Source organism: Hirundo rustica, chromosome 20, assembly GCF_015227805.2.
Source record: "Hirundo rustica isolate bHirRus1 chromosome 20, bHirRus1.pri.v3, whole genome shotgun sequence".
Classification (NCBI taxonomy): domain Eukaryota; kingdom Metazoa; phylum Chordata; class Aves; order Passeriformes; family Hirundinidae; genus Hirundo; species Hirundo rustica.
Genome location: NC_053469.1, coordinates 4,847,701 through 4,859,388, shown reverse-complemented (window position 1 = coordinate 4,859,388; position 11,688 = coordinate 4,847,701). Strand labels below are relative to the sequence as shown.

The 11,688-nt window shown below is 49.0% G+C and overlaps 1 protein-coding gene across 7 annotated transcripts in view; it reads left to right on the top strand.

The window, feature by feature from the left end:
- Nucleotides 1–2,514: 2,514 nt before the first annotated feature.
- The window catches only part of FUBP3 (far upstream element binding protein 3), a 39,114-nt gene continuing 29,940 nt past the window's right edge, over nucleotides 2,515–11,688 (top strand). For 6 of the 7 annotated variants that reach the window (XM_058423064.1, XM_040082966.2, XM_040082965.2 and 3 more), the window contains exons 1-2: nucleotides 2,515–2,636; nucleotides 9,942–10,047. In XM_058423064.1, coding sequence (XP_058279047.1) covers nucleotides 2,544–2,636; nucleotides 9,942–10,047 — 199 coding nt within the window. In that variant the 5' untranslated portion in view covers nucleotides 2,515–2,543. Of the gene's footprint in view, nucleotides 2,637–9,633; nucleotides 9,842–9,941; nucleotides 10,048–11,688 lie in introns of those variants that run through there. The other variant, XM_040082969.2, reaches the window with a different exon arrangement.

Genomic DNA, 11,688 nt, shown 5'->3' with positions numbered 1-11,688 from the left:
CCCCTCTGCCTCCCCCGTGCGACACCAAACCACTTTCCATTTTCTTCTTCTTCTCCTTTTTTTTTTTTTTTTTTTTCTCCCTTCCCTCCTCCTTTTTTAAGTACCCTGTCAAACAGCATCCGATGAGTAGAGAATTTCAGCTGTCACAACTAATTTCAGCGCGCGTGTGTGTGCAAAGGTGTGTGTGTGCCTCGGGGGGGAGCCGGGGGAGGGAGGCGTAGAATCACTCTCTTGCTTTTTTTTTTTTTTTTTTTTTATTCCTCAAAAGGAAGATTTACATCAGAAATTTGTTTCTGGACGTGTTTAAGGCCTGTAATTTCCCTCTTTTCAACCGCTGCCTGATGTCTTCTTCTTCTCGCCAGCTCCAGTGTCGAGGCTGGCTGTCACCCTCCCAGCAGCCTGGTCCCTCAGCTGGTCCTGCCCGGTGCCAAGGAGGCTTTTCCATCTCTTCCCAGGGCTTGAGGCTTCCAAAATTCAGCTCCCTCAGCCCTGAGCACCATGCTGGGTCTGGTGGGGAAGGTTCCAGCTTGCCCTGCCAGTGTCCCAGCAGGTTTTAGGCTCCAGGTTTGATCGATTGCCTTTGCAGACATTTTGAGATTGGCATTAGCTGCCAGTCACGGGGTGGATCCTGCTCAGAACAGGGCACCACTGAGGGCCAGGTGGGGCAGCTGAGGTGATCCCCCCACCCAGGATATGCCTGGGGAAAGGGGCAGCTGAGGAGAGGCTGGTGCTGAGGACATCGAGTCTTCCCAGACAGAGTTAGGAGGGGAAAATTTCCTGAACCCAAAGTCTCTGGGCTGTTTCCAAGAGAGGAAGAAGCAAAGCCCTGGGCATGGCTGGAGATGTTGCCTCCATCGTGTTCAGAAGATGATGGGATGGCTGTGGTGATACAGATCATCTCAGGTGATGAGGTGCTCCAGGCCAGGCTGGATGGAGCTCTGAACAACCTGGTCTCATGTCCCTGCCCCAGGCAGGGAGGTGGAACCAGCAGAGCTTTAAAGTCCCTCCAACCCAAGGAGTCTGTGATTCTGTGGTTAAAATTCTTCCCCCATGGGCTGTGTCTCTTGTCTTAAAATCAAAGGATTTTTTGCTTAAGAAAATGATCCCAGGTTCTGAAAGGAGGGAAGGCTGGGGATCAGCCAGCCCACTGGTGTAACCGAGGTGACCAGCAGCAGACGCTGCACCCCAGTGAAGAAGGTGTTCCCTGCTCTTGGAAAGCCACCAGATAATTCCCCAGGCTCAGCAATTCCTGCCTACTCATGTAGGCACAAATGAGATGCACAGAACTGGAAAGAGCAAGAACCAGCCGAGGAGCAGCACAGAGTTCTGTGCGGCATCACCCGGGTTTTGAAATTCATACTCAGGGATTTGAGAAACAGGCTGTGGGACCAGTGAAGCTTGGACTACTCCAGGCTCAGTGTGCAAACCCAGCCAGGCCAGGAGCTGGGTGTAGGCTGCATTTTGGGAGGAATCACCCAAAAACGACATTCACAAAAAGCAGCAGGAAGGGCTGTGTAGGGCCCTGCTCAAGGAACAAGCTTTGCATGTTCTTTGCATTAATCCTTGACTAACTGGTCCTTGCATCATCCTTGAGTCTCCTGCTGCTCCACTGTGGCAGGAACGATGTGACTGCGGGCTGGACCAGTCCTGGGGACACCTCCAGAGCTCCAGTTCTTGGCAGAGCTCCCCAGAGCACTCCATGCCCAAAAGCTTTGTGAAAAGTGTCACCAACACCATGGCAGTGTCCAGCCATGGCCCTGTGGGTCAGGAACGTGGTCCTCAAACACACGGACCAAACCAGGCAGGGAGCGGGCACTGTGGGAGGTGTGTTCCAGGGAGGGTTCTGGTGGGATGGAGAGGATGGCACAGCCTGGCATGGGGTGGCACAGGCAGGGATGGGCAGGGATGGAACAGCACAGACAGGATTGCAGGAGCAGGTAAAGGATGGCCACAGGTAGGGATGGACTGGCACGGGCAGGGATGGGATGGAACAAGCAGGAATGGGATGTAACAGGCAGGGATAGGATGGGACTAGCTGGGACATGGCAGGAATGGGATAGAACAGGTGTGGATGGGATGGCACGGTCAGGAATGGGATAGAACAGGTGTGGAAGGGATGGCATGATTAGGGATGGGATGGCACGGTCGGGAATGGGATAGAACAGGTGTGGAGGGGATGGCACGGTTGGGAATGGGATAGAACAGGTGTGGATGGGATGGCACGGTTGGGAATGGGATGCCACAGGCGGAGAGGGGATGGCAGAGCAGGGTCCGGGACAGCGGCGCTGCCGGCCCCGCCGTGTCCCCGCCGTGTCCCCGCCGTGTCCCCAAGCCCGTCTCGGGGGCGGGCGCGGGGTCGCTGTGGGCGCGGCCTGTCGCGGCCCCGCCCCTCGCCCCCATCCCCACCCCGCGGCGCGCCAGCGGCCCCGCCCCGCGGCTCGAGCCCCCTGCCCCGCCCCTGCGGGACACTTCCGGCGGAAGCGGGGGGCTCCTTCCCTTTCCGGGCGCGGGCCCCGGGCGGAGCGGCGGGACGGGCGCGGGCCATGGCGGAGCTGGCGCAGGGGCAGAGCCAGAGCGCGGCGCCCGTGGGGATCAAGCCCGAAGGTTTCGTGGACGCTCTGCACCGGGCCCGGCAGGTGAGGTGCCGGCCGGCGGGCCGGGGGCGGGCGGGAGGAGGCCGCGGGGCGCCGCTAGGCCGCGGAGCGGAGGCGGGGCAGGGCCGCGGCCCCGCTGCCCCTCTGTCGGGAGACCGGAGCTCCGGGGCTGTGCCCTGAGGAGGCGGCGGGGCTCTGACAGTCGCGGCCGTGGTTGGTGACAGGGCGGCAGCGCTGCCGTGCGGGAGGGGCGGCCCGAAGCCGTCTGGCCCTGGGCACTGGGTGGGTGTGAGCTGGTGCCGGTTCGTGTTTCACACGGGGCCTCGTGCGTGGGCCGAGCGATGGAGCGGCCAGAGATTGGCAGCGAAGCTGGGGAAGGGTCTGCGGTGTGTATCCTACGGAGAGCGGCTGAGGGAGCTGGGGCCGCTCCGCCTGGAGAAGAGGAGGCTCAGGGGAGACTTTATCACAATGTACAACTACCTGAAAGGAGGGTGTAGCCAGGTGGGGGTCGGACTCGTCTCCCGGGCAAGCAGCGACAGGACAAGAGCACTCAGTCTTAAGCTATGCCAGGGGAGGTCTAGGTTGGACATTGCAAGGACTTTCTTCACAGAAGGGGTAATTGGATGTCGGAGTGGGCTGCCCAGGGAGGCAGTGGAGTCACCGTGCTTGGAGGTGTTTAAGGGAACACTGGATGTGGCCCTTAGTGCCATCCTCTGATTGACAAGGTGGTGATCCGTCACAGGCTGGACTCGATGACCTCAGAGATCTTTTCCAGGCTAATTGATTCTGTGAATGCAAACCTTGGCAGAGCAGGAGGTTGGCATTCCCCCAGGGAGAGAGGGAGAGGGCAGTGAGGTGTTCCCCAGAGAAACCCATGAAGTTACACAGTGCTGAAATGGGAAGTTTCAGTGAAATTGCCCAGACCTGCAGGAATTAACACCCTTGCCTTAAGTACAGGATATTCCATGTGTTTGTGTGCTCCTCTGTTTGTGGAAAGTGGCTGCAGAGCAAGAAGCTGCTGCTCACATGATGGATGCTGTGGCTGTTCTTCACATCTCCTGTTCCACGTCTGTCACAGGTGTTTGTTTCATCTCTGAGCAGGTTCACTTGTGCTCAGTAACTGCATGTTAAGGAGCTGGGGCACAGCTGGGTGCCAGCACCAGAGCCCACCTGGTGCTCAAAGACCCTGACTTTATCCTCTCCAGTTTTACAGGCCAGGTGGGAGAAATCCCCTTCTGCTGCCCAGCTTTTGGCATTTCACTGGCAAACTTCTGAGGAAACTAAGCTGGACCCTAAGAGCTCTCAAGTGCTCTCTGTAATGGAGCTGAGGTGCTCTCCCCTCAGTCTCAGCTCCCCTGGGAATCGGTGTGGCAGCCAGTCTGTGTTCTGTGCAGTCTGCAGTGACCTGCACAGGGGCACCTGGTGGTGTAGATCCACACCCTGCACCTCCCAGGACACCAGGACCTGCTCTGGGGCCGTTGTTTGCCTTCTCAGCACAGGTTGGTGGGATGTGAGCTGCTCCAGGCTTTGCTTCTTTCAGTCGCTGTGAAAGAGCTGTGTCCTTGAAAAGTGATGTCTGAGCACCCAGACAGGGTTATGTGCTTGATGCAGTTAAACTGAGAGGTGCTGCAGCTGTGTTTGTCTTGACATGGTTGTATCTTACTGAAGGCCTCTCATTGCAACAACATCTTGTTTAAATATCTGATAATGCTACTACCTGTTGGCAGTTGAATAGCCCATTTATGTGAAGGAAAATAATTATTTTCTGTTGAAGTGCAGCTGGTTGAAATTATTTTGTGGGTGTTTTGAGTCCAGAAGAGGCCATGAAGCTGATCGGGGATCTGGAGCACCTGTCCTGTGGAGACAGACTGAGAGTCCTGGGGCTGTTCAACCTGGAGAAGAGAAGGCTGAGTGGGGACATCACAGCATCTTCCAGGGTCTGAAGAAGCTGCAGGGAAGCTGGAGAAGGACTGGACTCTTCATCAGGAACTGTAGTGACAGGACAAGGGAGAATGCATTCAAACTGAAAGAGGACAATTAGGTTAGAGATGAGGAAAAGTTTCTTCCCTGTAGGAGTGGTGAGGCCCTGGCACAGTTTGCCCAGAGAAGCTCTGGCTGCCCCATCCCTGGAAGTGTCCAAGCACAGGTTGGACAGGGCTTGGAGCAACCTGGGACAGTGGAAGGTGTCCCTGTCCATGGCAGGGAGTGGAACAAGATGATCTTTGAGGTCCCCTTCACCCCAAACTCTTCTGTGTTCAACGTGCAGCTGTGTGTGCCACTCGTGATCAGTAACAAGTTAAAGTGTGATGCCTCAGAGGATCCTCAGACACAGCACTAACTGCAAATGGATCTGAACTGGAGTTGCCTGACTGCTCTCATCGTGTTTGTAGGGTGAATCTGTGAGGCCCAAGCATGAGGGAGATGGAATAAATAGTAGATAATTCTGTGCCCTGGCTGTGGTCATTTACTTGATTTTGTTCTTAAGTTCATTATACTTGCTGCAATTATTCTGTATGTGCTGAGTTTCCATGAGCTTAAAACTTGAGTTAATCTGAACTTGATTCCAGGAGCAGCCTTCTGGCTTTCTCTCACCCTGGAAACAAGTGTGTTGGGAAATGGGGGCTCTGCATGTGTTTGTGGGAGAGCAGAGCCCTGCATTTTCATGCAGTGAGCTGTTTGCTGCCTGTTGAATATGATTTTTTTCCATTAGTGTTTGTGGGATGAAAAGAGCTGTTGGAGGGCTAAAATATTTCCTTCCCCTATGGAAGTATTTGATTGAATCGAGTTCTGTACAGGCTGGGTAAGAGAGCAGCTGGTCTTCTCTTGCACAGAACTGAATTGTCACTTGTGACTCATTGCCAGATGTCACTGAAAATGCTCTGCATTGCTCAGGTGATGGATATTTACCTCACCACCCGAGCAATCTGTGATGGAACTTCCTGGCTGAGAGTCAGGGGGAATCAAAAGGCAGCTGCATCTAATATTTCTCTGGAGGTGATGGCAGAACTTTCACCAAGAGTGTTTGGTGTTGTATTTGCCTGAGCTGTACTGATCTGGTACAGCTTTTGTTTGGTTTTGGCCTTTTTGGAGTATTTTGCTCTAAGGGAATGAGGGAGTGGAGGAAAAAAAAAAGTCAGCCATAGCTCTTACTTTATGGGTCAGTCATCCCTGGCTTGATGTTTGAATCTTTCAAGGTTTTGTGTCACATGTAAGACCAGTAATCAAATTTACTAAATTCAGTTCTCATAAGAGCCATAACATTATAATCAGGCTGTAGAATACAGTGCTTGGTTCTGAATATCTAAACAAGGACATAACTTCAGGACAAGGAAGACTTCCCTGAGTCAAGGAAAGTAGCTGCATTCCTCAGAGCCTCTGGGATGTGAGATGATTATAGGAATATAAAATAGAAACCTGGAATATGTTTGAAAGAAATTACTTTACATGGTTTTCAGCGTTTGTACTGGAGTTGCCTGGATTTTTTTGTGGACTCTGAAATATTTGGGATTTATGAATAATTATTTTTTCAAGGCAGTGCTGGGACTTTGAGCTGCTCTGTCCTGCATCTTCTGCACCATGTCTCAAGTGGATTGGTGGCTCTTAGGTGGGGACTGATCTGTCCAACTGCTCCCAGACAGGATGGCTTTTCTGTGGCATTTTGGGGTGGGTGAGAGAGAGAGAGAGGATGTTTGCTCCCCTTTTGAATTGTGGGGTCAGAAAATAAGCAAAGCTGCTTGTGCCTTGGACTGAAATGGATTTCTCTCAGACCATCCTTAAGTTTTGTTCTTAATGACCAAACAGTGTCTGCTGGGTGTTCTGAGAATGCTCTGGAGAGGAAAGGCTGAGCCTTGGTGAGCCTGTGATGTGCCATCCTGGCTGCCTCAAAAATGGGGAATATCCTAAGACTGAGAGTCAACAGGCTGTGTGTTTGAAATCCCTTTATATATCAGGCTCTAATTTCTGATTTCCGTGGTGATGGAGGGGTCTTGGACAAACTTTCCTTTACCCCCTTGCAGAGTCCCTTTTTCAGGTCATCCTCAAATAGATTTAGGCTTTGCCAATTACTCTGGTATTTAGGAAAACCACCTGTGATGTGAAGCTTAAATGGTTGTGGGTGGTTTTATTGCTTTCTGCAGAGCTCTGGAGAAATGTCTGTCACCTCCACCTCAAGTGTTCTGCTGAGTGAATGGGGGGAGCAGCACAAGGACCAGAATAGTCTGAAGGGTCAGATGACAGTGCCTTATTCGGTTTTTTTTTTTATCCTGCAGATACCTAGAATTGGTGATTTTATCTGTTGCTGTTCTTTGCAGGGTACCAGGGAGAGGTTTTTCCTAGAAGCTGGGCCTCTTCTCTTGAAAGCTGAATTCTGCAGATATTGGTGTTTGAGTGTGCCTAGCAAAGAAGCTTCATGCTTAGAAGTGGATTTGTATTACTTTGTATTTTGTATTGTCATTTTTCTGGCTGTTAAATGTATAGGAGAAGTGTAAGATACAAGAAAACTTGTATCTCACACAACTTACTGGATTCATTTGTTTTCTTGGCTTTACCATTGCAATTTTTCACTGGGGCTTGTGTTGTGTCCTTTAAAGTCTTTGTTGGAGAGCTTTATTTTGGGGAATTTAGTTGCCCAAACAGTGATGCCTTTTCCCCCATTGTATTTCAGAGCTTGATAAAATGGATGTATTTGGTTTGGGGGGGGGCGGGGGTAGAGGGAAAAAAACCTAAGGCTGACACAGAGCAGGACAAAAGCAGTGGCTAACAGCAGTACATTTCTCAAGGTCATTTAGGCAGATAAGGGCTAGGTCTGCTTGCTTTTTGCCATGTCCTAAATTTTGTGCTTTCCTCCCTGCTGAACCTGTCATAAACACTGAGCGTCCCATTTTAAGCCGAATATGAGATGTTAAAGTGTATTTTAGCTGCTACTTGTACTTTAAAAGCTCAGCTCTTCATTTTGCAGGGTGTATTTTCCTGCTGTGCCGAGGTGCCACCGTTGTCTGCCTGCAATCCACTGGCAGCTGGGAGGCTTTAGAGATAAGGGTACATGTTTAAATAAAGGAAGGGGGGGAAGGAAAATATCCGAAAAGCTGATAATGTAAAAATTGCTTTAACACTCTTGCTTTGCCCTTTACTTGGAGGGTTCTGTGCCAGGGTGATCATTGTGTGCCCTGTGTGAGCAGGGCTTCACAAAGCTCCCCTGAGTTGGGAGTAGACAGCCTTGGTGCCAGCAAGCTGGTCCTGAACACCTTTGTACTTCAGGCTGCCTTCCTTCCCTAAGCCAGCTTCTGCTATCCACAGACTGGTGTTTTCCCTTTTCCTGGAGTTTGTGGTGAGCGGTTTCACCTCTAAAGGATCATCCATAACTTGTAAGTCATGGTAAATAGCTGCTGACTGAAAGAGTTCTTGAAGGGGGTGTTAAAATCAAATGCCCCAAAATATGTTAGGGTATGTTATACCTGACACCATTCCTTTTTGTCTATGTTGTCAGTTACTGTATGAAAGCTGTTAATAGATTGCTGTAAAATGTATTTTAAAATTTACGTTTCATTGTTGAAGTAGTCAGAAAACATCTCAGCTCTTTGTATTTCGTTAAATTTCTCTTCATCCCAAACGTGAGGGGAAAGTAGGTGGGCAAAGAGCTGAATGCATGGATGCAGTACAATGTTTAACAAAAGAGTAAAACATCACCTGGCCCTCCCTCCTGGAGAGGACAATGTGTGTTAATGCTTTCAAAACCAACTTTCTGGGGACTTACTGGAGATGTTGATGTACAAAATGCTTGTCATGAAAGCTTCACTACAGGATTGCAGCTGGTCCCAGTAGAGGATTTTGTTCTCCAGCTTTGACATTTCTGACACAACGAAGTTACTGACTTTCCAAAAGGAGACAGGACAGAATGGACTGTAAGGAGAAAATGGTCCAAACTTGGAACCCTTTTCATGGAAGGCATTGAACAGAATGTTTCCTATTTTCTTTCTAAAAGCAGTGCCCTCAGTCTTTCAAGATTATTTCAAATAGCTTTTTTCCAGCACCCTGTGGTTCTGCATCTTGGGCATTTTTTTGTTCCACTGCAGCAGAAGATAGTGTCAACAACGAGAGTTTCCGTAGATGTCTTTCTGTTGCAGTGAAACACAAATTTTAGAAATCTTTAGATATACTGGCCATTTAAAACATATTTGTGCAAAGTGCTCTTTCATCTGCTCCTGTTGCTTATTCTCTAGTGAAATCCAGTTATAATGGAGTGAGATCAGTCTCCTGGTAAAGATTCCATTCAGTGATTTTCTTTTTTCGCTGGAAAAGGCAGCAAATGCTGTAGCATACCATGTACTTTGTATTTGTTCCATAACTACTTTGTTCTGTGCTTGCTTATTACAGCAAAATACTTTATGCAGGCTAGGGGAGCTATGAGGCTGCAGTTTGCCTGTCCCTCGAGGGTGTTAACTGGGGTGCAGCACCCAGGGAATGCACCTGGGTGTTTCTAGGGTGGGTTTGGGCCAGTTAGCTCAGAGAGCAGCTGGAAGAGCTCATGTTGTCAGCACCCACCTGTACAGCTGTCCCCCAAATGCCACCAGAGATGAGCTTAGCTTTTCACTTGTATAAGTGATGTTTAGGTGTGTCTCTCAGTTTATTTGCTTACCTTAGTTCCCTTACTGTGGTACCTGACTGTCTCCTCTCTCCCGTGAATAAACTCCTTTCATCCTGGCTCGGCAGGGAATGGCAGTTTCCCCTCTGGAAGGGTTGGAAGCAGAGGCACAGGCAGCATTAGTTGTGTTTGTGCTGTGCTGACCGCTGCAGGAAATGAGAGCTAGTCCTGGACTGATAGTTTGCCCACTGGCTTACTCCTCACACAGTAAACAAAAGCGATCCAGTCTCTTTGACAGGGAGTTCCCAAACTTGTCCTTGTGCTGTGTGTTTTCACTCAGTCCCTCTGCTCCCCCATGGAATTGTGAGTGTGCATTTCTGTGTGTCTGGATCTGCACGGGTGCAGGAGGAAGCACATGTCCCCCCACACACCTCTGGTGGTGGCGGCTTCTCCAGAACAAAATTTGAACCCTCCTCTTAGCAAGATTTAGCTTGTCAGCTACCCATCGAGCAAATAATCCTGAATATAATGTTCCAGGGAGTAAATGTCTATTTATGATCAGGAAGAGGAACTGGGTGAATGTGATCTTAATTAAGCAAATACTAAAAGCAAGCAGAAGATTGTTTGCTTTACAAATGAAGCACCTTGCTACAAATCCACCTACACAGTAAATACCTGAGAGAAGATTGGCCTGGGGTCAATGCTTTAGTGGGAGAAACAGCTGAAACTTCAGCTATGCTGATAATGCTTTTATCTCATTTTTATAGATTGCTGCTAAAATTGGAGATATTCCTCACTTGAATAATTCTACAACGCTTGTGGACCCGTCAGTCTACGGTTACGGAGTGCAGAAACGGCCCCTGGATGATGGAGGTAAGCTGACTGATTAGTCAGTCTTGTGGATGCAGCTCCTGAAATTCACCTGTGGAGCCAGTTGTCTGTTTTAAGGATGGAAAATGCAGCTTTCTGTGTATAGACATTTTATACGAGATGCCCTGTGCTGTTTACTCTTACCTAGATTGCACAGTGTTCTTAGGCATTGGTATTAATGTGAAGCAATTCTTTGTTAGTTCATGACCTTTGGGAATTGGCAAACAAACTGTGTAATTTAAATCTTGGTCTATGGTAGTTGAGGAAGGGAGGAGGATTTGCTTATTGGGCCTGTGCTGGAGCCCACAGACAGAGCACCAGGTGTACACAGTGCATGTTCTTCCCTTATTTCTGAGAGCAGGCAGTGTGTAAGGCCAGTATTGTACATGTTTTTTCCATCTGTGACAATAGTCACAGCCCAGGAGCTGAGTTGCTGTAAAGTTCTGCTTGCTTTGTACATTAATTTTAAGGAGAAAAGGTATTCAGGGAAGATGATGCAAGTTGAAAGGGAACTTCCTGTATTAGCTTAAGCTTTCTCCATTATTGAGAATTCTAAAATCTCTGAAGAATTTAAAATTGGCCATAGCCAAAGGATAGTTTATTGCATGGACCATAGCTGGTAACAGTCATGAAATACTGTATGGATTGTTACAATTTTAAAATTAGCCAATGGTTTCTTATCTTTGGTGGGAACAACAAAAATGTTAGAACAAGAGTTTTTTAGGTTTTATAAGTCTGATGATATGCATTGTTACAAGAATGTTTAAACTGTATTATCTGCTGCTGTATAGATGCAAAGAGCTCACCTTTTCTTGTGAAGAAATAAAAAGCATGACTATGTCTTCCTTTTTGCTCTTTCCTCTGTTATTTTTCCTGACACTCGTAGCCCTGCAGGGTGATTCTCTCCCCCATGGATATGTTCAAGGGTACTGAGGAGATAAGCCAAGCTGCTGCCAAGCACTTCATTTTGAAAAGATTTTTTTTTTCTGTCTGATACAAAGGCTGAAAATAACTGCATGTCTGCTTCTCAGTCTGAAAAAAAAACATGCTGGAGCACTGGGAGAAGTTTCTTTCATGTGGAGCTTCTGGCTTGCTAACTTCTCAACAGATGCCACCACCCACTTCTGTTCTCTGTTCTTGGCTCTGTTTGAGCAACAGGTTGCTGCTGCTCCTTTGGTTTGGGGTTTCAGGAGAGAATGGATTTCTCTGTGTGAGCCCCCACACTTTGTGTCTTGGGCTGGAGCCTCCTTTTGTTGAGAAGCTGGAGGTCTGGCATCGCTGTGTGTGCTGGTTGTGCAGCTGAAGGTGCTGGGCTGTCACAGCCTGGGCAGTGTTGGGGAATGCTGAACAGCTCTGAGCTTGGTCTGAGTAGCTTAGGGATGTGGCTGCATGTGAAAAGGAATAAAAATAGCCTTCTGGGAGCCAGTCATTCACAACATTTCCCCTGCGTGTGTTTTTCATTGATTCTTCAGACTGAACTCGAGATCTGACAGCTTGACAAAATGGGTTTCATGAAACGGTCGTAGTGCTTTAGTGACAGCTTGGACTTTGTACTTAAACTTGTACTGATGAGAACACCTAGGACTTGGTGAGCCTTGTTTGTGTTGACACAGATCGTGCCAATACAGTAGCAGTCTGGGCCAT